The sequence below is a fragment of the Lates calcarifer genome, linkage group LG20, assembly GCF_001640805.2.
Source record: "Lates calcarifer isolate ASB-BC8 linkage group LG20, TLL_Latcal_v3, whole genome shotgun sequence".
Lineage (NCBI taxonomy): Eukaryota > Metazoa > Chordata > Actinopteri > Centropomidae > Lates > Lates calcarifer.
Window position 1 is genome coordinate 20527571 of NC_066852.1, and position 25748 is coordinate 20553318.

Sequence of the window (25748 nt, forward strand, 5' to 3'; positions counted from 1 at the left end):
TCTACTTCCCTAAGCTCTCAGATGAACGGAAATTCAATTTTGTTTAATGGTACACTTGACTCAAATGCGATTTCACAGGGAAAGTAAGAGTCAATCCCCGGCTGTAAATAATTTATGACTCAGGCACAAATAAGTAGATGCCAGTGTGGATAAGACGTCTGTTTATATCCCAAATTTTCAAAGTTAAAAACCAGAGAACACAAAACAGAGCATGAGTGTTCCCTACAAACATGATACATAACTACATACACAACTACACAACTACAAATGAAGGGACACACAAACACTCAACTACATGTGTTTCACTGTCCCTTCATTTGCAATTGTGTGCAAGTGTTGGTGTGTGTGTGTATGTATGTATGTATGTATGTATGTATGTATGTGTGTGTGTGTGTGTGTGTGTGTGTGTGTGTTACTCACAGCCACTCTAACTGACGGAGATCCCTGAAGACACCAGGACTGAGGGACGATATCAAGTTCTCACTGAGGAACCTGATCCATACAATGCACAGAAACATACCTACAGTCATAATGTTTTAAAGGAATATATGAAACACAGTAGAGCTGATCAGCAGATCGATTTCAATCATATTTTAAGCAATAATGTGAAAAAATGCTAAAATTCTCCAGTCTCAGCTTCTCAAATGTGGGGATTTTGCAAACTGAATATCTCTGGTTTGTGGCCTTTTGATTGGACATAAAAAGACAACTAAAACCTGACAATCTAAAAGTGTGATGAGTATTTTTGAAATTTAATTGACTAGACAATAATTGATTTATAGGAAAATAACAAGGAGATGCGTTGATAATGAAAAAAATGGTGAGTTTCCACAATGGTACACAATTACAGGATTTTCTCACTCTGGTTAAAAACCTGCAAAACATACTCAACAGCTCACACCATTAATTTAAATAATTTAAACATAATCAATAATTATTCCAGTCAGAGGTTTTTACTCCTTCTCTGTGAAGCTCCTTGAATTCCATATCTTGTATAAAACCTGCTATAGTAGCTGATAAATATCGATTGCTTCCTGACCATCTCCATTTGACACCTGAGTGATAAACTCAACAGAGATACATTCAGTACAAGTGAAGGAAAGAGAAAAAATGTGAATTGAAGGAAAATAAATTCATGTAGGTGGCTCAGAAGAGATTAACATCACTGTTGAGGTGAGCAGGGTACTTACAACCTCTTCAGATTGTGCAGGCCGCTGAAGGCATGAGTGGATATGAACTGGAGGCTGTTGTTCTGCAGAAACCTTGGGAAAGAGAAAGAACTGGGATTGAACTGGGGAAAATTATTGGTTTGTTCTTTCAACCAAAACTCAACCAGCTACCACTCTGGCCCTTGATCTCTCTCATGAATATAAACACTTTTTTGACCTGAACAGAATGTCAAAGTGATAAATGCACTGTTGTTTGAGTAATATCATATTTATCATCTGGTGCACGATTTCTTCCCCTATAATGACAGGATAATACACTAATCAGCATATTCTCCACATCAACACACAGAGGACAGTCATCTGCAAGGGACAATCTAATATCTGATGCAAATTATGACACTTAAAAACACAACAATAATAATAATAATAATGATGATAAAAAATAAGCCAGCACGTACTGACCTTGTTTAAAGGTCAGAAACATGTAACTTTAAAGACAGTGAAAATGTTTGTGAATGTGTGTGCTCCCTATAAATAAGATAATATTATTCTAGATTCTGCAGGCAGACCAACTTGATGTTATAAAACTATAAACTATAAACTGTTTATCATTGTCCACATTATTGCACATTTTGCTACTAAATGAACAAATGACACAAATTACACTGTTTCTAGTCTTGCAGACCTAGTGTATAATCTGTACTGCTCTGTCTTGTTGATGAATAACCAGCCTAGAGTCATTACTTGAGTCACACTTAGAATAGAGTCTTCATTAATGATGATATGGTAAATTATCAACCAACAGATGATGTTTAGTTTAAAGGACCAGTGTGTAAGATTTAGTGGCATCTAGTGGTGAAGTTACAGATTGCAACCAACTGAATACCTCTCCCTTCACTGCTCCCTTTCCAAGCATGTAGGAGAGCCCACAATAGCCTTCAGGTAAACAAAACAAAACAAAAAACAAAAAAGCAAAAGGCCCTCTCTGGAACCAGTGTTTGATTTGTCCGTTCTGGGCTACTAAATCTTACATACTGGTCCTTTGACATGCTGTGTAAATGTTGATAACTGGAATCAGTGTATGATATCAAAAAACATTTAGCTGATGTATTTAAGAAGACAGATTCATTATACTTCACTTCCAAGTGTGAAAAATGCTTGTGCTATGCTCGCCAATATAAAATGGGTTTGTGTCAGGACTTGCAACAGATTTCACAAGGTCATGCCAAATTGGCAGAGTGCTACATTACAATGGGAATTAAATTTAATCATGGATAGCAAATGTGCTAAGAGCTTGACCATTACATCAAGAGGCACTTGGACTGGTTTTTGTCCCACCATGACCTCCAAGGCAAAAGAACACTTACACTCACAATACTGGCAGTTTTTCACCAAGAAGCTGACAGATGTTCAAATTACTCAATATAGGTAACCTGTAACTATCATGTTTCTATTATATATTCTTCTTGAGTCATTATTTCTTGCTAATCAAGTCACTTTGCTCACTAATTAACAAAAATGTTTAAACCAACAAGTTCGTCTTGGCATAATGAATATTTGGTTACAGCAATTTATGGGAAATCAGTGTTTCGATATTAATTAATGTAAATTTATGCAAATGGCTGCTCTAAAATCTAATCAGATCATCTACTGCATATGGACCATGATATTTCTATGCACCATTCACAAGACTGCATCTGCAGAGTCGCAGACACTTCTTGTAGTTTGCCTGTGCTTAGTACTTGTCACAGCGACACTGTGGTTTATAAGGCAACGTGACACAAAACATGCCAGAAATGATTAAGATTTAATAATAAAAACTAATAAAAATGCATAAGCAAAGAGCCACTGTGGATATTATGCAGTGGTCATCACAATAACAATGCACACCTGCATTCATGAAATACAGTTATGAAATGACTATAGCATTAGAGTTGTGCACAAACAGTAAACAAAACTTGGAGACGCCAGAAAGACTGTCACTCTGGTTACTTTGCCATCAGTTAATGCTATAACCTTTTAAATTTATTTAGACTACAGTCTCTCTCATATAATATAATCAGTATAATGTAATACTATTCATTTAATCAAATCATACCAGTTTGTCTGATTCAGTCTGCAGAGAAATGCTATAAGTTATAAATGAAAAACACAAACACAAACTATATTTCAAAAGAGACAAATATCTGACTGATTCATGGTATTAATGTGAAATAAGCTCTCGAACAAAGCATTAAAACTGTCAACAAGTCACTTCAGAGACAGGAAAACAGGCATGACATCCTTAAAACTAAAAAGACAGATCTGTTAAATTAATTCCACGTGGATAACAAATAAGCGTATATTTCAAAAGCAACAATAACAATAAAGCTACAGTATGATAATGTGGCTGCACATGAAATATTTTAATGCATCATTTGCTTTTCATTTGCCCAAGTAGGTGTCGGTTGTACTGTAGCAGAAAATGAAGACCAACTGAAGTCACCCTAAAAGGCTGAGTATAAGGATGTGTTCTAATCTGCCACACAGATCTGACTACATGATGAATTTTGGTACTTTTATGATGTTTAATGTTTAGTTTGATGGGTTTTTTAAAAAACAAAAAAACAAATGACCCAATCACTTGGACACCAATGTGTGTGCTTATTATGTCTTTCAGTCATCAAATTGACCTAATTTTTGTGATCCTAATTGAATAATTTTCCCAGGATCTATGTATATATACTCCATGGCCACTGTATGAAGAACATCTATGCAATTTAATGCAACTCAATACAACATATCTGTCACAAATTCAATATTCAGGAAGCTTTTAATGTTCAGTTTTTGTTGACACTGGTGTTAATTCACTCATATGTTTATCCCTGAGGTAATAATTAGTAGTGATGTTTTGCAGGCCTGCATTATTCACTGTGATTCCAGTGTTCACAGTTATACACGCACTGAATACAGAAACACATGAATAATGAGTGCAGATACACTCAGAATAATGACCAAACCAACTGAATGTGTACTGTACATTTTGAGGATGCAGAAAGCAGCACAAGCACAACAATACTCACAGTCTCTGTAGTGCGGAGTATTCTGAAAAAACAAAATCAGACAACACTCGAATCTCATTGCTCCTCAGTGACCTGTAACAGAACCCATGAAATGCAGGTGTTAGAAAAACACACATTTTGCATAAACAGACACCTGGGCTGCAGATACACTGCAGATAGAGACAACAAGAGGGAGAGAGAGGGCCAAAGGTCTGGAGCATTATGTGCAATAAACTGTCACACAAAACTCTTAACTACTGCTGTTTTATTCAGAAATGGCTTTAAAAAGGTTCTTGCTGCCAAATCTCCACAGTAATAAAAGCATCACCTGTCAGAGTTGGCAAAGTAAAGACTTGCAAAGAACCTGGAAAGGTTACCACAAGGACATGAACATAATAACTGCATTGCAAAAATTGTATACCACCTTCCCTCAAACACAACACACACACACACACACAGTGCTAACACCAGAACTCTTAAAGGGAAGCGAGGTCTTCACTTAATTTACATCAAAATTCAAGCAAATCATCTTTGGTTGAATATTTAATAAGGCTGAATTTATTTGTGTTATTTACACCACAGTAAGCATTTTTTTTCTTTTCTATTTTTTTACTATTTGTGACCCCAAAAAAATGTTTTTTTTCCACTGCATTTTTGCCTTAATTTGACAGTCAGCGGAGGGAGACAGGGAAGGAGGTGAGAGAGTGGTGATGACATGCAGTGAAGATGAGATGCTGCAGTAAGGACAGAGCTTTGGTGAGCGACTGGTGCGCCCACACATGCACACATTATACACACACCTGCACACAAACACCATATCAGATTTGAACAATACAACACATTTGTAATAAAATCTAAAACACCTTTTATTGTGCACAGTAGAGATGAAGAGAGATGCAAATCTCAGGGAAAGCACAGAGAACAAAGACAGCAGCAGCAATAGGCCTTTCTACTCTAGCAACTATAAATGTGAATATATCAGCATCTTCTCTTTAACAAGCTTGTTACAGCCTTATAGCTGTATACAGTGTGATTACACAGTACTTTCTAAAACAAAACATTACAAAGAGCTTTACAAAAGATGAACCAAACAGAAAAACGCAGACAGCAGACCATTAAAACCAACTGGGGAAACGAAAGCATCAGAAACTAAATCAAAGCCTTTTGCATACAACAGCTGTAGCTTGATGATGAAACCAGACTTTCCTCCCAACAAATTAAAAAAAGTGACACTGGAGGCAGAGAGGGTAAAAGAAGGATGATGAGATTTCATATTTCACCAACCGGAGATGGGGAAAAAAACTTTGAATTGAGGAGAAACAGACAATCCGAGATGTAATGTGACAATCATTCAAGATCACTATCATCATCTCGTTGTATATTCTGAGGTGGGAAATCATATTTCAGCTGCCTTTTTCGTCTCCATCTCAAAATTCAGATTTGAACTGCTGATTTGTTGAACTTTTCTGGCAGCAGGTTTTATTGTTTTTACTGTCTAATGTGACAAGTTTAGCTTTCACAAATCTGATTCACGTAGGCCAGGGGGTTACGAATTACATGAAGTGACTTCACTCTTGACTGCATTTAAACCAAGATATAATAGCAGCTTTCATTTTGTTGAAGGTGCTCACTGACTTCAATAAGGGACTGAAAATGGAGCACTGCCAAATTTCAAAGAAGAGATAAAGTCCCAGGCAGAGAGGTGTTTCCACAAAAAAAGACAGGCTGTGCTGCTGAAGGCCAGATTAAGTTGAGACAAATGACTCAGTGGCCATTATCCACAGCCATAAAAAGGTCAGTTACTATAAAAACAAGTGAACATTTTAGAGGCCAGTTGCCTTCGTGTTTTCTTCTTGTTAAGATGGGATGCTAAAGTTAGAAAAGGCCTGAACTTGTTACTTATTAATACAGATTTTTATGTATTATCTAGGTACCTTAAGACTCAACCATATCACACTGACAGGGGAAGTGTCAGAAGTGCCACTGTGGGAAAGTTGGCAAGAAAGCAAAGGGACTTAATCACTCCAGAGCCAAATGCGGAAGAAGAGATAAACAGATGCAGAGACGAGTGGAGGCACTCCGTGAGCTGCAGGAGGACTCCAGTCAGGAAGTACCCCATCCCCCAAGGAGACCTCTCAGTAGCCGCTCCAGGGGGACTCGCCTAATGCCATCCCAGGCACCCAACTTGTGAGAAAGGGAAATGGCCCCTCAGTAATCGAAAGCACAGGCAGGGGTGAAGGATGCTCTGGGAATAGCAGGAAGGGAGACGAGGACAGCTGCTCGCAGGTGGAAGGAGGGAGGAAACTGAAAGAGCCTCTTGTTGGCTCTGGAACAGTCAGAGGCCATCACAGGGTTGAAATGTCTGAGGAAAATTGGACGCCGCCTGACGATGTCTTCTCCCAGCTAAAAGCTAGCTCCAGCCATAAGAAAGTGAAGGTGTTAGCATCTAGATGGAGGGAAGTGCAATATTAAAGCCTATGATAATAAGGTCATTTTATACTTTCGTCATTATCGTCCACAGATACTGAAGCAGGTGACCAACTTGGAGGAGGACTCCAGTGACTTAAAGTTGGGGGACTTTTTAGACATAAACCTAAACCCAGACATGTTGCAGCGAGGGCCAAGATATCCTGACTTTTAGTCTAAGGTGAGTGGAGAATCAGACCCTCTCTGGCTTTCCTTTTAAAATTGGTCTTCTCCGAACTCAAGCTGAGATAATCCCAGTGATGCACTGGTGGCCGTCAGTCCTGACAAAGTCCCTCCAGAGCCTCAAGATGTCTTTACTGATTTCGATGTATAAAATCTGTGAAGTTCTCTCTTGACAGTTGTCTTGAAAAACTCCAGGTTTCCCTGTTGAGTTGCATGTATGAGTGTGTCCATGTGAGTGTATTAACTCTTCAACACATGGGTTTCTTTGGGTTATGAGGCTGGGGCAAGCAGTGGTAGAAAGCAGAAGTAGCAAACAGATGGACTGACTATATTTCATTAAGCATTCAGCGTGTGAGGTGGAAAATTTACAAAGTGCTTCACAACAACTCAGAACATGGACAATTAACTTAATTAAATTAAAAGGCAAAGAAACAGGCAAAGGATGTTTATGGCAGTGAAATTAAACATCAAAGACAAGCATGTCATTTGCATATGTAGAGAAAAGAAGAAGAAAAATAACAGTAAAAACTAGGTTAGTATAGTATAGGTTTTTAAATAGGTAGCATGATATGTATATGCATACAGTGACTACATCTGTAAATGAGAGATATCAGTTTTCGATTAAAGGTCCAGTCACCTTTTGTGTGTGGACTTCATGTGGTGGTTCTAGCAGGATCTCAAACTCTATCTGCTCTATCTTGCAGTGGATTTATAGTAGAATCTAAAATCTAAATCTAAGCCATGTCAGTACCTTAAACGTCATCAGAAAAACTGTGGGATTTTTTTCAAAATTAAAAAATAAGCCATAGCAGAGGAAAAAGAACATGAGCCAGATGATGTTGTCAGCAGTCCAGTCCTGAGGTGAGAACAAATGGTGTTGCAGAATTTTTGTATTTTTTTTTTATTTTATTTTTTGTGATAAGATGAAAATAGGAAAGTGTGTCCGGATCTTCGTGTATTATCTAACTAACATGAAACTGAGTGACTAACAATCCCAGACAAAAAACAAATTAAGTAGGTATCAGTTTGAGAGGAGACTAGCATATTAATAAGAATATACAAATATAAATGAACTCCAAATATAAATACCACTTCAAAAACTGAAATTTCATATAAAAGTCTGTTGAGAATTATGTGAATGACCTCTGGCAGAAAGTACAAAACTACAAGGCTCAGAAAAATCCCCAAAGAGCTTGGTGTTAGCTTGTTGTGGTCAGCTCTGGACTACGAAACATAGACTGTAGTTTGTCAGTGTGCTTTGAGAGTACAGGCCAGTAAATCACCAGAGAGAGAACAGGAGGCTGCACTCTGAAAGTAAAGATTATTTAAGGAAGGCAGGTCCATTTAAAGAAATTAATGGACCTGCGATTAACAAAATCGTTCAAAAATAAACAGCTTGTATCAGAGAGCTAACATTTAGAAGCTCAGTGGATAATTTGAGTAATTTTATTAGTTCTCGGGAAACAGAGCAGTCAATGGTGCGAGGCTGAGACCAAATAGAAAAGGAATGGATGATTCAATTAAGTAATTAGGCCACAAACTAAAATGAGTAGGGCTAGGACATTAAAATTACCCATCTATCTCTACAAGACTCTATAAGATGGATGGAAAACAAAACAACAGGAAAGTCAGTCTTTTTTTGGTCTGTTTTACTTTTCTTTACTTTTCTCTGCTCAAAGAGAAGCACCAGAGACTGCTGCTGATAAACGAACCTCCAGCTATTAACACTAAATAAGGAGTTGAATGAGACAATGGATGCACTGAACAACATCATCATATAACAAATGAGGTAGACTAAATTAGACTACTGCGGGAATGCTGAAGCCAAATTATGAATAGTGTGGTGACCATAATGAGTGCTGAATTTGAGAAGTGTTTTTGACTAAACTTTTTTTTTTAATTTAATCCATACACAAACTTAAGGTTGTCAGAGAACCAGCAGATCAACATTTTCTCCAATAAGAATCAAATATTCCTTTAAAGGAACTGTAGGGAACAAAACAACAAGTCACCAAAAAGCCTAATTCTAGAGAGACCAGAAAACGACAGACTATATTTAGTCATCTTGCTCTGTGGACTGCCCTGGGTCTTGGTCTAGATCTCTGAGGATTCCCCTGCTGGTGAAATGAGCTCAGTGGGAAACAGGTTTCCATGGAGACCATAATAAGCATGACCGCAGGTCTCTGGCTTTACTCAGAGGTTGTGACTGATTCAGCAGCTAGTTTCCCCCCCAAACATAAAAATCAGAGTATTACAGCTGCTGAGACACTGACCAGCACTTACTGTCAACAGCACAGTCTCTGACCTTCTGTACTAAAAAAAAAAAACAAACAAACACTCAAAGTCATTTTCAGCAGACGTCACAAACAAGAACAGGTCTGGCACTTAAACTTTAAAGAGAAAAAAGCGGTGATAAGAAAGCAGTATAATAAAGAGAGGTCAAAAATCAAGAGGATTGTTAAAAGTGCTAAGAGGGCTGAAAGGAAAATACAACAAAGGACAAAAGAAATGTAAATATATTATATGTAAAATATAATACTTTTTTTTTTTATGTCAATCCACTACTCAGCAAGACTTTGTCAGAAATCAGTACAAAGAATGCAATCTCTACATACTGTATAATCAACCAATTACTGTTATCGTATTGGGGGTTTTTACTGGCGTGTGTTGAAATCATTTAGATCTCTAAAAAGATTACATGTTTTTATTAACAATTCCTCGGCCTCTGACTACATCTTCAAGAATAGAGAGAACCACCCACATTGTTTATTCTAACCACGTCCAGACCTTGAATAGCTTCTTGAGGAAACTATTAAGACTCCTCACTTTCAAACTCAGATTGGAAGTTGCAAAAATAGAAGTGCAAAGACACGTATACCCACACAGTCATTACAGTCAGAGGACACTTACAGCCAGGTAACATTTGGAGAGAGTGGAGGGACATCGTGTAGGTTGACCTCCACACACTCGACATCTGTCTGTATGCAGTCACAGCTCTCCGGATACTCCTGCAAAACTACACACACACACACACACACACACAGAACAGACAATGGATTTGTGGATTTTTACTATAGTGGACTATTATAGGAGACAACATGGAACCTTCATCAGCCATGAGGACTGAAATTATTCTCATTATAGATTAATTGTTGGATGAAAATGGTCAGTTTACAATGATCCTTATTTTTGAGAAGTAGAAACTGGCAAATGACAAACATTTAATCAGTCAAAGTTACGTTGTTGTATGCCATATCAGTATTGGGGCTAATACTGACCAGATCAAATGTATCATCAGCAATCCACTTTATAAAGCAAGTGTTTCTGCTATCAGAAGGGGCTAGCTTTTTTAGCATACTAACTTCAGTAGAGGAAAAGAAGTGGCGGAACTAAAAGCAAAACATTGGCATGTTAAGTAAACAGCTGTTCATGCTAACTTTGGCAGTGTAGCAACAGCAGAAAAGTACATATTGCACCTTTGAATTTAACGTAAGTCACAATCTTTACCTAAAATGCTTTTGTTGCCTAAACCTAATCACAGATAGGACTAACATTTCTGAGAAAAATGGTTGCACAACAAGCTGGTGAGTCCCTATATGTTGCTCAACACAACCGTTATGTACCAATCCTCATCTGATAAATATCTGAACACACATGCATAGACTGTATACGCACACACTTACAACACTCATCCAGGAAGTACTGGTCCACAGGACTGGCATTCTGTAGAATTCGACCAAACAAGTCCGCCCATCCAATGTTGTCCCCTGCAAAGCCAAACAATGAACATTAGTTACTGTCTGAAGACCACTATGGTGTGATGCCACTGAAAAAAACTATTGGCGGAGAGAATGTCACAAGAATAAGCACAGTAAAGATAATCTCAGTAAATTATCACCACCGGGACAGAAGGATTCTCTCTTGTTGAAACACTGCAGAATTTAGAGACATATCTTTGCACATTGAATGTCTTTCTCTAGATTTTGGACTGAAACTCTCAGAAATCCACTTTTAATTAAGAGTGAAATGTGTTGTACAAGAGACTACAATACTGACTGACAGCACTGTTGTTTTGGCATATTATTTTTTAAAATCATTTTAATACAGATATTTTGGGAGTAGATTCAACAAATATTCAACAACACTTGAAGAGATTTGACAGGAACCAACATTTCAAACACATGTCATGTCATTAAGATCAATTCTATCAAAACATGAGTTGCCTCTAGGCTATTGGTGTGTTTAAACTTCATCACCACACAGATTTTATACTTGCAAAAGTTTGTCTAAGTAACTGTGACATGTAATCACACCACAGTTAGGTCAGACCTTGCATTATGCTTGGCTGTCTGGTATTCTAATGAGTGTCAATGAGCCAAATTAAGCACTACCATTATCAGTTTAAGTACCACTCCATTATCTGACTTTTATGCTTATAACCTGTCAACATATCAATGACAATGAAGTAGTCCACACACACTTCTATCTTCTACTTAGAGGTTTTTATGACAAACTGGCTTTAAATATTTATCTGCAGTCTCTGATCTGGTCTAGACATTATTTGATCAAAGACAGGTCTTGCATCAGCGCCATAAGGCAGAGTCATTTGTAGCTGTCAAACATGCTGTCAGACACATCTCTGTAAAGAAGCCAGCACTTCCTCTGCACACACCAACCACAGCTCACAGTCAGCTACCATTCAGAGCCTCCCTGATGCTGCAATCAAGGCTGTAAGTGAACGCAGATAAGAAACGCCTTTGTGAGTGATGGAGGGATGTTTTTCTTCGTTTATGAAACTTGGCTTTGTGGAACAATTTTTCCTCGGTCATCTCCAGGAAATAAATTCTCAAAGTTTTTTTTTCCAAGTTGCAATAACCATAAATGTCAGTTATGAAATGACCATTTTTCTGTGTGAATACACAGAAATGTTGCCAAATGTGAATTCTGTTTTGACAGATCATTTGGCTTCACAGTGGGTATCAAACTGTTGTGTCATTTATCCACTGAGCCCTGTTAACAAGTGACACCGCTCTCTCACCGTGACCTGACATATTCATAAATTGCCTTTGAATCCCTATACCCTCACTCAAGTGAAGAGCAGAAATGAAGAGCTTACATATTGTCCAAACTTGTTCTCTATCTTTTTTTTAGTGTGCTTGGCAGAAAGAACAGGTATTCAGCAGGTGTAGCAGTGAGCAGCTCTGCAGTTCTGCAGGTGACAGTGGAGACCACACACTTCAACTGATTTATGCTTGTCAGTTAATTGTCAGTGTTTATAATGACTGATAAGTAACAAGTAATTAAAGTAATAAAAAGCCAAAAACAAGTGCCTGAGCGTCTTCATTACTGGTGTTTTTACCAGCGCTGCAGCAACAGACTAATTCCTGTGAGTTCATTGTGTGTGTCAGAGCTCAGCTGAACGCTACGGAGCAGGACGGGGTCTGACAAACCATGCCCCCTCATTTCTCCTGTTGTATAATCTAAATGAGCCAACTGGCAGCAGTCATGTCAGCTGTGTAGGCATTAGCCCACTAACAAACTTAATTTTATGTTCATTTGTACTGTCAATAAGATAGCCCTAGTGAGAAAATGGAAAATGGCCCCATCATTTTCTCCCTCGTCTGTATTGCATTGGCAGCCACTTTAAAACATATACTTGCAGCTCACAGTCAATATTAAAGCTGTGTGCAGTACTCTGATCATAATGTTCAGCAAGCCAACCTTCAAGAACAATGAAAAAAGAAGACGGCTGCGAGGATGTTGTGTCGCATCCAGTGGGAGGACCTCGTTCTCATTGTTTGGTGAGTTTTTTTTTTTTTTCTCAAACCTTTGTTATTACGGCAGTGCTGCACAGCATGGCAGTGAGGGCAGACTGCCTGATGAGGAGGATGGGAGAGAGGGGAAGTAATACTGCACAGAATGGGTTTCTGGTTATTGGCATGATGGCACAACCACAGCCAGACTAATTTGTGCTCCCTTTTAGCTGATGAGAAAAATATGCCTTTTCCCTGCAGAAAATACAGTGATTTTCAAAATAAAATATGTATCAGATTTCACACAGTTTATCAGACAAACAGAAGAAAACTGACCATATTAAAAGGAGACAGAGGAAAATACTTATTGAGAATGGTTTGTTCTCAGTGTGTATGGAAAAGTGTTTTAACGTTTGAGAGATAATTCAACACTATAATGGACGACAAACAAAAGTAAATATTCAATAGCTCAGAGCTTAGTCTTGAATGATAATGTGAGACAGGACAGTTCTCTGAAACTGGCCACCAGTGAAGAGTTGTCTGTTAGAAACATTAAACCTTGCTGTTGTTTACTCTGCCTTTCTCTGAAGCTGCCCAGGTTGTCAGGGCAGCAAAGAATATAAAATATGGTGAGGAGGTTTTTCCAGTCGCTCATTCTCTAGATGGTCCAAGGATCCTGAGAAGTTACAGGAAACCAAGACTCCAGTGGGTCTGGAGGCCCTGGTCTGATGTTTTAACTAAAATAAAAGAACTGTGTTGTTGTTCACATTAGGCACATTAAATATTAAACTTTCAAAACATGGTTGTATCCAAGTGACTTGAGAGCACACTAATCCAAGTCTGAACCTGGAACCTTTTCCTTTCCTCCTTCGATAAATCTACCACAACACAAAAGCTGCTGTGAGCACCTACTGGCTGTATCAACAGTGTGCACTGACAACTTTGAACAACAAGCATGCCATCCTCAATTCTTAATCTTCTTCAGCATTTAAGTTGTCATAGTTACTAAAAGATACTGACTCCTTCACTGCTGCATTATCATGTCCACACTTGGAGCACAATGACCCCAGTGGTACATCTTTGTGATAAACTGTCAGAATAGTATAAATCTATGAGCTCTCCCAGGTGGGAGACTTACTGTCTTACTGGTTGAGACCTGCTTCCAGTGAAGGGCTCTTTAATTTGCTGCTGAGCAACCTGTTCCTGCGTCGATGGATGGAAGTACAGCGACTGTAAAATACCTCCAGCATCTTTGAGTGTGTGTTACTGAAGACTGTAAATAAGTTTTTGAGTTTATGGACTGTCTCTGACAAGGTTACATTCTCAAGTATGATCAAAATTTTATGTAGGGCTGGGTTTCAGTCACAGCAATTACACCTAGATAAATCACTGCTTTTATTTTTTGAGCTATACTGTTGAGTTTCTCATTGGTTCATGATTGTGCTTGTTCACCTGTCATTCATCCAGTTTATTACCCTTTTTTATATGCATGTGAAAATAGTTCATTTAATTTGAGCACTAAAGAAATAATTACTTGATTTCCCCTCCTCACACAATCCTCTCACTCTCTTTGCTTAACTTTGCTTTGCATATTTTAGGTAACAACTCTATTTTTTAATTTAACTTTTCTTAAGTCTCTCTTTGTTTGACAGGATGAGGATTTCTGCTCTTGTTGTCTACTTGTCATTATAATCTTGGCTGCTGGATGATGTTTCTGATGTTCTTTTCTTTTTTGTTTTTTTGTTTGAAATTTGTATATTTGTGGTCATTGCACTAAATTCCAGATTGAGCTAATATCCGGTTTGAGCGTCCTTTGGGAGCTGGAACTAGATTATTTGTGTGTCAGAGGGAAGAAATGTATTGAACTCTTTTGGGATATAAACCTTTAGGGACAAATCTCACCACATGGAGTTTTTGTTGTCAGTGTTGCTTGGTCATCTTTAACATTTTCTGAGGCTTCCATGTTTGTTTACCACCACAAACAAGTAATTACATACACACACTTACCGCAGCGCCTCTCGTCAGCTCCGTTGGGACAGTCCTTGTGTCCATTACACTGCAAAGCCTGGGGAAGGCACTCACTCATGTTCCCACATGGAAACTGGCCAAGTGGGCATCTAGCCTCTACTTCCACCCTGCTACTGGTCACCAGTGCTGAAGAAGAGATGGAGGTTACATAGATCATTCGTACAAATAGCATCAAATGTCAGAGGTAGAAAGTTTTTTTTTTACTATTATAAAAACGAGAGAAAAGTGTGACAAGCCTATCTAGGACTTCATATATGTAGGATAAATCTCTATGATATTTTAAAGCAGACAGTTGTAATGTAATAAAATCTGGTTTAAATACACAGGCATATATAGTACATTGACATCTTAGTTTAGGATATTTCAGACCATTCATCCTATGACTGTCACTGACTGTCACGTGGTGTTAGCTTCTCCAAAGCATATGGATTAAATTATTAGTCTTTTTCTGAACTAATTTGCTTGGCAGTTTAAATTTAGCTTAGTTACTTAACTTGTGCCAAAAACTACTCCAATTTTTCCACAAAAACAACCACAAAGAGAGGTAAGAGACATGAAACGGCTGCAAAAGTGTTTCCTTCAGTCTGGGGATCATAAGAAGGTTGGGGAGCCTTTTACCAGCCTTTTCCCAGGGGCCAGTTTTATCATAATCTGTCCATTATTTTGATGCACAGTAGACAGTATCTCACAGTCCTTTGGTTTCGCATTAAAAGATTCATCATTTATCACTGCTACACATTTTATGTCCAAAACATGAGTTGTTCATGAGAGTCTTTCGCTGGCATGAAGAATTATTTTGGCAGTTTATTTGCTGAGGCCTGTCACGTCTGTGGCCTGTTAAACAAGCCAGAAACAAATCCCTCATTATTTCCTGCCAGCTAACACAAAGAACCTACTCATATCAGCAAGGGGCACATGCAGCATTAGTTCCATCTTACAGCCTTTCTATTGACACCTAATAAAAAACAGATCTAAAAGTTCTTGTACTTTTTGTACTAAATTTTGTTTTTAAAATGATGTCCAAATATTTTTAGAAAAAAATGTTCTTGCTGCAGAAATGAAAGAGAAACATGGATAATGTTGACAAGTACGTTTACATTCTGCATATGTTAAAATTAAACTGCTTAATATTTGGCACATTGTTGAATTCAAGAGTTTAAGTTGGTTTGTATCTTCAATTTGTAGGAATTTCTCTGCACGTTACTACCTTGATGCTTCTCTGGAACATGTTTATTATTATAATTCTGTCAAACTTCTCAGTGTCTCAAGAATGTGAATGCAAACTGATTGAAATTCCCATGGTAGTACTCACACTGTCATATTTTGGTTGATCCCAGCCTGGGGCCCTGGTCTGATGTTTTAACTCTGATGTTTTAACTAAAACATCAGACCATATTGCTGGAATTTGCAAGTACAGACTTGCACCACAGGGCCCAAACAACATATCAGGAAATTCCACAGAGTGTACAGCTGACTCTCACAATGAAGACCAACACACACAAACAGTTAAGTTTTCACACAACCAACCAACACACAAGAACTCCACCCTCAGACACTAACTAGTAGCTGTGAGGGCAGGGGGCAATCCACTGCTGATGAAGTGCTAAGTCACAGGAGGTGCCTGGTGGACAGGTCAGGAATAGCAAAGGCAAAACAAAAACAACAGAAAATACAGAAACACTATGGGAAAAGAAAAACTGGGAGCAGAAGAGGATGGAAAAGCTGTGGTGAAGACAGACAAAATTTATAAGAACAAACCAGGCATCCATGTTTTAGCTGCAGTATTATCAGCTCCTTTGTCTGCCTTCATTCTTATATAGGATTGAAATGTATCCTGGAATATCAGCAGAAACATTAACATATGCTATGATGCAAAGCTCCATGGACACTGTACATTCTTCTATATTGCAGTGACTCCCCGTTTCCAAACCAAAATAGCTTCCAAGTTAGAGGAAGGAACAGTCCAATTAAATTCTCTTAAATCTTTTAGGGAAACTTGGACACTGGAAAATTGATACAGAGTAAGAAAATATGACATCAAAGCGAATACAGTGTAATGTTTGCACAGTGACACATTTTTGTTTTGGTCACAGTGGATTTGATATTAAACGCTGACCACGATTAAAGTGCAGATGTTCTGTTTGACTGATATGCATGAACTTCTCACACTGTTAATCCGAGTCAGCGCTCTGCCGTCATGGTAAATGTTTTATTTTTTCAAACCTAGTGCGATGGAGATCAGAGCCAACATGACGGGGATGTGTTATTGTGAGCAATGTCAGCACGAGCCACCATGCTGAGTAGACAAAGAGAGGCACAGCACCCGTTAGAAGGTCAAAAATCAGATAAATAGATCTGTTAATAAAGGGAAGGCCGATATACAACAACATGCATGTAAACAAATGAAACCTCAGTGAACATGTTCCCCCACAATAACTGTCCAAACAGACTGAGAACAGATCCATAAATATCTCTTACACTGCCTGCATGTGTTAAAACACCAGCTGCTATTCTTTTCTTTTAATGTAGGTGGCGCCATCACCAAATCTGAACCTGTTTTTACTATGTGGTCTGACAATGACAGATCCCCTTTCTACAGCCTGCTGAGAGTAAATTAATGGATTTATGTGTGAGTTCCAAGTCACTTCCACAGTTATATTCTAAGCTTTTTCAGTGTATCATCAACAGATATAATTTGTATCAGACTCTTTCAGCTGAACAAAGAAAATATGATAATTATTAAAGCCATCTGGCAAAGCTTCCGCCTACACTGAGACAATAATAGAAAAGACTATTTGAATCAGTCTACCAGGCTCCACAGAGGCTTCCCAGCCTTAAAGAGCAGATTCAGTCTGACACAACACCTCTCAGTGTGGCAGTGAACCTTCACACATGGAGACTGAAGCCAAGAAGTGATGAAAACTGATATTGTGCCCAGACAGGAGGATGCTTACACCATATGTGAGGGCTCATGGGACTAATATTAGCTGATTATTAGCCAATATGAAAATCTTTAAATCTGGTTTTGTTTGTAAATTCTGTACTTCCCTGAAATTACCAATGGGCTTTGAACGACCAGTTCCCAAAATATATTGATGCCTCAATTAGATAATGATTGTTTCAATTCATGCATGGCAAATGCAATTCAAAGTGCTTTACAAGTGACTGACAAATGCATGGGATGGTAAATTGACTGGGGTTTATAGCCTGTGTTTAAAAATATAAGTATTTTCAGTTTCTCTCAGATTCTCTGGAAGGCTGATCCAGCGGCTCGGAGCGTAACGGCTGAGAGCAGCACCACTGAAGGTTTTCATCCTGCATTTTGTAACAGCTAGAGGAGAAGACACAGAGGATCTGAGGGGCCTTAAGTTAAAAGGATTTCTGATAGATAGTCTGGTGCTAGAACATGCAGTGCCTTATAGACTAATAACTGAACTTTAAAATCAATGAGAAAGCTAACAGGCAGCCAGTGTGAAGACTTTAAGATACTTATAATCTGTGCTTTCCTTCTGGTCCTAGTCAGCAACTCATACAACAGAGTCCTGGATTAATTGTAGCTGATTTATTTGACCACACCACACGAGCCTTGAAATTAAAATAAGAGACAAAAATCACTCCATGGTTTTGTGCTTCTTGGCTATGGGTGAGTCCCTGTGTTCTTAGTTGGAGGCCAGTTTCTCTCTCTGAGCCTTTGAACCAATGATCAGTATTTCAATGATCAGTATTTAGTATCAGTGTTTCATAAAAACAAACAGGATTTTGAAATAAGTAGGTTTTTACGTGAATGACAATCATCATATCAACACTGCTATCTGTCACTATACTATAATAAAATCAGGCTAAAATACTGACTCACTCTGGAGAAATCCAGTGACATGCAAAACTATATAAACCCCCTTGTGATCTTGATCATTGTCTGAGTCCTGATCCTTGTTCTGCTATTTCTGTTGTACTAGAATCTCTCTGGTCTCAAAACAGGAAAGGTCGAGCCAGCTGCCCCCCTCTCCCTAAAGACAGAAAAGACTTGATATGACAGATGTAAGCAATCGTTGTCTGACAGGGCTCACACTAATCTGACTACATTATCTGACATGTTTGTGAAACAGATTGAACTGATTGTCTACGGGCCTTGTTTTCGCTGCCTCCTTCTCTGCTGGCTCCCAAAGTCTCAGAAGATGTCACAGTATTTGTGACTGTTTGCTCTCTGACACTGATTAGTTGAATAAACTCTGAAAAAAAAACTCCCTGACACTGAATTAAATGCCTTCTGCCACCATGATGGAGAACACTTGCTTTGTCACAAATAACTTAAGACAATTCATTCAGAATACGACTACTTCTACTACTGCTTATACTACTTTCTGACTGATGCATGTATTTTTGCTGTGTTGATTTTTGCTCTGTTAAGTGATCTGTTTCTAATTTTTTCCTGTATTTCTTTGTGACAGTGACTGTAATTGTCCAGTATTATTAAAACCAATAAGGTAACTAAGGACATCAACTTATGTGTAAATTATAGCGACCTGTACTTGAGTAACTTGAATATTTGGAGTCGTTGTATGCTACTTTATACGTCTAATCCACCACATTTTATAGAGAAATATTGTAATTTTTACTCCACTGCATTTATTTCATGTCATGTAATGTTTATTTAATAGAGACAGATGCTGTGTACATAGAGATTTCTACAGCAATTATCCAATGTAATGCATCACAGCATTTATAGGTACTGCTAATTTCCAGTGCCTGTCCTTAGGAGGGCCTTTAAAATAAGACATAAACATGTTAACAGGCAGTTAAACTACAAGGCTGACCTTATAAAAGCAGCTGTACGTGTTGGCTTAGACACATATACACACACACCCTTCCTTTGCTTTAAAGGAAAAGAGATCTATCCAGAAGAGGGATTCTGGTACAATACTTTACAGTTCCCTGCAGTGGTATTCCTAGTTGACAACACAAAGGCCTGTAGCAATCACATCATATCACAGGGAACCATAGGAGCCTGGAAAAAACCAGGGGATAAAACTGGATATTTCTCAGCTATAGTTACTTTTAAGATAAGTAAATAATCAGATTATAAAATATGCATTGTTACAGATTAACCTGTGAACCTGAGAATTTTAATGATACATTTTACACAGTGAGTACTGTGACTTAAATACCTATGTGCTTCTCCCACCGCTGAACAAAGATCAAAATAACTGCCATGAAATAAAAACAGTGTTAATTTTCCTGGCATCCTGTGCCACCAATCACAACAGAGTTTACACAAATTCCTGCAGTAACTGAGTGTGAAACAGAACAATAACCTGTCATGTCTGTGTCTCTGTTTGTGTCCTTGTGCGTCAAAGAAATGCTCATGCAAGACCTCATCCAACCAAACACCTCTGACACAATAGGAGACCTGAGGATGAGTCACACAGACTGGGAGGAAAGTGTGAGCGGGCATTGAATATTTACTATTAAATGAATGATCTCACTTAGATACTTCAGTATGCATCTTATAGAACGTATAATCCTATGTCCATGTATTTTAGATCAGACAAAACTGAACGACCTCAGGCCCCTTTTCACGCCTCTCCAGCTCCAACTGGGCACACACTCCCCCAAAGAAATAAGACTTCTATCCAACTCAAATCACAGCACTGTTTACAAAATAGTTGCCCTGTCCACAGAGCCATTTGAGGATTCTAAAAAAAAAAAAAAAAAAAGAACTAGAGAGCCCTCAGTTCAATGTGGAGCTAAAATTGCTTCATTAGCAGTTTGAAGAGTAACTGTCTTCATTCACGAATGCAAAATGAGTAAGTTACATGAGCTGTAAATGAAAAAGTCCTTTTGCTTGACTATTGCATACTGATAAGAGTATTAATCATCTTCAGTACAAATCACCTACAATGATAAGAAAATATGATAAATAACCTTCAATAGTTCTATTAATGTCTTTACCTCTAATCTCAGTATGGGTCAGGTGGATGAGCAAAACGATGACAGGTACATCCATCCTGAGTCTTAGAAGTTTTCCTGCGCTTATGTCGCCCCGTCTGTAACGTCTCAGACCAATCCAGGGTAGGTCCCCCCCCCCACTCCCCCCACGCCCCCCACCAACCGCGAAAACCGCCTGACAATCGACAGATAAGTCAGCGGAAATCCCAGGCAGTCCAATGTGTTAGAGCAGACCCGATGTTTAACAGGATCGAAAATTGAGAGCTAAGCCATCAGGGTGGATCAGATGAAGTAGCAGCGTTGAAAGCAAAACCGAGCCGGTGCGTAAAAACTGCTACATCCACTCCACGCTGCTCTCTCCGGAGCTCTCTGAAGACTCTGGTGGAAGCCACCGTCTCTCTCTCACTCACTCACACACACATATTCCCGCACAAATGCACGCGCACACACACATACACGCACACACAGTGCCCAAAACACTTCCTCCGCCTCAGCTCTCTCTTCCTCTCTCTAAATCTTCTTATCCGGTCTCGGTTTTTTTTTTCAGTTTTCACACAAACACATTTTATCTGTGACACACCTGCAGAGGCTCAGTCGTTTGCCCCCGAGCACAGAAAAGTGTGAAATAAAAGGATTAAAAGGAAGCGCAGCATCCAACCACTCACCCACCTGCTGGACTGCAAGTCAAGCGGCCCCTCCGGCCTGAGGGTTACAGGGTTCAGCTCAGTTCAGTGGTGATAGACACACAGGAAGACGCTGATTTATATCTGAAAACAAAACTAGCCATAAGACACAAGAGCAGCTTCTTTCTTCCTGCTGTACCCTCATAAGCAGCGGGCCAGTGTGATCTGTTGCTCCCTAGCTGCTCTTGTGTCCTCAGATCATTATTACACTCTGCTCTACAAATACTGTACTGTACAAATGTCCATCATTCCCGCAGGTGATGCACATGCATTGTTGTCTGCACTACCACACTCTACTCTTAGGCTATATTCTTTGTGTGTGTTATCAGACTTGGCCAATAAATCTGATTCTGTTTGTATTTCTCATTCTCCCAGCAACTACACAGTATTTTACTGAAGAAGAAGAAATAAGAACTAGAACTGAAAAGCAGAAATTGTCTTGACTTATTTCTCTATTCAGTTATGAGTTTATTGTGATTTTAGATTAAGATAGTTTTTCAATTCCAGCGTCACGTCATGGGAAAAGGTGGATTTGCTCTCTTGCACAGTTAAATGAGAAGATTGATACCACTCCGATTGAGGCCTGTTGAACAGGAAGCTCCATCCAGAGACAGAAATAATCCACCTAGCATCACCTTGAAATCAAAGTGTAAAAATGACAGAGCTGTGGCTTTATGGGGTTATGTACCGTAGTCTGTCACACAGAGCACAGACTTGTTTTTGCACTTTGGTTTTTGCAAAGACAAGACAAAAGAGACATAACGTAGGAGGGAGGAAAGCGCATAGTTAATATATATACACACTAATGCTACTTTTGCCACCACCAGTGCTAGCACTAAATGCTCCTACTACTACTTCTACTACTGATAATAATAATAATAAGGATAATAAAAGACAGAGAGAGTGCTGCACAGCCCCCTGGGGTCACTAGCAGTGAGGTGGGGCGCCACCCAGCAGCTCCAGATCAGGTCAGCAGGGTCAACACTACAGTTCTGTATTATTTATTAGTACAAACATAATCTCTGCACCATTACTACCATGTTGCTGGGACTGATATCGATTCAGTTTTGGGTTTTCCCCCCGGATCTTAGTTAGAGGGAGCTGATCCATTGTGGGCTTGAGCGCTTCCTAAACCACACCCAGACCCCAAGAAGAGAGAGGGAAAGAGTGTGTGTTTGTGTGTGTGTGTGTGTGTGTGTGTGTGTGTGTGTGTTAAGGACTGGCTGTCAGATTCAGCTGCGGTCTTGGTTGAGGGGAGGGATGAGATCAAGCAGTCGCCAAGGAGATCAGTCAGAGCACTCTGACTCCACACACTCCAGCATCGCCTTGACAAAGCACTTTAATGATGACGTAGCAAGGGAGGATTTTAAAATATACCCTCAGGGAAACTAATTATCATATATCCAAAAACGTCCAACTTTTCCCATAGATCTTCATTGATTAGACATTAAACAAAGGTGCCTGGAGCTAGAATAACGTTCTGTTTATTTTCAGACACAGATCACATAAACTCGCAGTGCAGAATACAGAGACAATCATTCAGACCCATACTATAGCATACATCTCGGTTTATAGCAGGCTATGACAGTAATTTGGGGATGAAAACAGACGAAGTGGAAGCTCTCCAGCTCATTAACAATATTTTACATTTCTCTGTGCCCAGCACAGTTTGGTGTGGAGACAGAGTTTGACTGCATAAGCACAACATTTCAAAGTGAATCTCAGCCATAAATGCTTTGAAAAAAACTGCCAGAGTTGAGCTCAAGTGGATATAACTGAAGACATGCCTTTTAAACAATTAACAATTTATGTCATCGCCATAATGTGCTAAATCTCACTGAAACTTAAAATATTACATAAAAAAGTTTTTTTTTTTTGGATGAGTAACAATTTTTACATTTTGTTTTTCATTTCGTTAGTAGACTACATCAGTTGTTGTTTCTGTTTTGGATGATATGATATGCAGATTTGGTTTCACAGTGACACAGACAAAAGTTCTGAAATAGTCAAAGGGTCATATGAGAACGAGAGAGAGAAAAAAATCTACAGATTTTAGAGCCTGTGGAGGAACAGGAGGAACAGGAGGAAAAGGAGCAGGGAGGGAGTTTTGATGCAAAGTGTGTTTACCAAAAAGTTTATTATGAGCCATTTGACAAAGTGGGACACAAAGCAGCTATAGGCTGGAAGCAGCAGCAGCAGACTGGTTGCAAATGTAATCAGTACAAACAGTGAGCACATGCATCAGTGCTGCTCATTGTTTTGCTCGGAAGACCCAGAACTGTCGCTGAGCTGATGGGGACATGGACAAAATCTGATCTTTGCCTTTTAGTCAGTGTGCCCCTTTAGCAGAGTTAAGAATAGAACTGTGACCTCAGGTTTATCAGTCACTGGGACACAGACGGATAACTACAATGTTACATGCAGCTATTTGTAAGAATACCTGTTCATATGCACTGTTCTTCTCTAATCCACGCTTTATTGAGTTTTTTTGTTAGTTAAGATGTCCCTTTAAATCCTCTCTCCCTCTGGTTATTTAGCCTTATTTGGGAATGAATCACCAGTTTTCTTTCTCTCTTTATTGGTTTATTTAACAAAAACAGGGCAAATGAATAAATAAACATATCTGTAAATGTACCCAAAAAGCTGTTTTTCCTCTGTAGTAGCTGGACAGATGACACATAGTTACCCCCTATATACATATACATATACATAAATACATACACACACACACACACACACACACACACACACACACTTATATATATATATATAGGCTGTTGCATTTGTTATATTATCATTTACTTCATCAATTTAAGAACAATCTAAGAATTTTAGTCTGAATATGTAAAAAAAAAAAAAGGTCCTGTCGCTTCTGGCCTTGGAACAGATTTCTATGATCCCTGTATGATGTTGGGAGGCAGGACTGTGTGCCAGCAATATTATGCAATACAGGAGAAAAGAGTTGGCAAACAGCAACATCTCTCTGCATGTTCCCTGTGAGATGACACTGTGGAGCAACAGTTGTTCTTGTTCTTGTGCTTTCTTGCCTCAGTCTGTCAGAAGGGCCTGGAGATGAAAATGTACCCCCCATGACATCTGTGTTTGCCCTCTGAAGTCACAGAAAGCACACATTGCTCTATTTCAAAAGAAGTCATGTTGTTTGATTAGACAATAAAACCTGCATGATGTGTTTTTTTTGTTTGTTTGTTTGTTTGTTTAGGTTTTTTTGGCCACTTAGGGGCAGTGGAATAAGTTCTAAAGCTCAACATGGAGCATATTATCACCTTGTAAATAAACTTTAACTTTATTAACTGGGTGACTGTGCCAGCAAACAGTTGCCTATTTACACAACCAGCAGACACAGAGCAACATTTGTTAATGTTTCTGCCTCTGGGAACTCCTGAGGGAAAAATCTATCAGAGTTGGCTGTTGTCATTTTTACATTTTTAATGTAAAAATACTGATTGATGCTGCTTTAAACCTAATAGGTTGTGAGCACTGAAATCAAAGATGTGGTTAGGACAGTATGATTATATATTGGGTTACATGCAGGCCTGCTTCTTACCAGGGGCTTTGATCATCGGGAACACCTGCTGACATTCAGAAAGATAAAACCAAAGGTAAATGTGAATGTGCGCTGGATGAATGCTTTCCATTCAAAGTCTGCAAAATATTGGGAGGTGAGCAGTGAGAGCAACATAAAACAAAAGCGTAATCAAGGGAATCTGTTGCTTTGTGTTGCTCATGAACTAAATACTGTAGCCTGAAACAACCATTAAAGTTGGTAACCACTGTTACCAAACTGCCTGTTTTCATTCATAATATTTAAAAGACCAACTTTTTCTCATCCTACAAGAAACTTCACCTCCCCCAAGTATAAATACACCCGTGCACCAATCCCTCATCTTTGATCAAAGCAGTTACATCACATTAATTTTGCATTAGTTGTATGTTTTTATTGAAGTAATTCTGTTTAAATATAGCAGCCACATCAGTGTGTTTAAACTATCTGCTTGAGTGAAAAATAACCCAGATACTTCCAGCAAGGTTAACACAATCTATTGTGGTAGACTATTTGTTTCAAAGCTGACAGTATAGTCCTATAAGATAGAGAGGGAGATGGTTGATTGGAGATTACATCTGATGCTCCTTATGTCATGTGAAGTGGAAATTGGAGCACAATGGTGCACAAGTGGGAAAGATCAGAAAGGCTCAGAAAACACTTGCAGTTGATCCTCTGGTATCCAAGTGTGGTAATCTGGACATTAGTTTTCAAGATATCTTGTCAGAAACACAGGACTCATATGCACAACTCAGAGACACTGAAGAAAAGTTCACCTTTATGAAAAAGTAGTGCAGGCAGGAACAGGTAAAAGCTAGATGAGGGGTGAAATCAGCGGGTGAGGAACAGGCGAGTCTAAAAACACAGAGGAGGTCAAAAACAGGTGAGTACAAAAGGCTGGAAAGCTACAACTGGGA

The 25748-nt window shown here is 38.8% G+C and overlaps 1 protein-coding gene across 1 annotated transcript in view; it reads right to left on the reverse strand.

Moving 5' to 3' along the window:
- The window catches only part of rxfp2a (relaxin family peptide receptor 2a), a 39576-nt gene extending 18544 nt beyond the window's left edge, over window positions 1-21032 (reverse strand). Inside the window, exons 1-7 of the mRNA XM_018691196.2 lie at window positions 20590-21032; window positions 14620-14766; window positions 10543-10626; window positions 9770-9875; window positions 4232-4303; window positions 1191-1262; window positions 421-492 (exon numbers count right to left, since the gene is read on the reverse strand). Coding sequence (XP_018546712.1) covers window positions 421-492; window positions 1191-1262; window positions 4232-4303; window positions 9770-9875; window positions 10543-10626; window positions 14620-14766; window positions 20590-20644 — 608 coding nt within the window. The 5' untranslated portion in view covers window positions 20645-21032. The remainder of the gene's footprint in view (window positions 1-420; window positions 493-1190; window positions 1263-4231; window positions 4304-9769; window positions 9876-10542; window positions 10627-14619; window positions 14767-20589) is intronic.
- Window positions 21033-25748: the final 4716 nt, after the last annotated feature.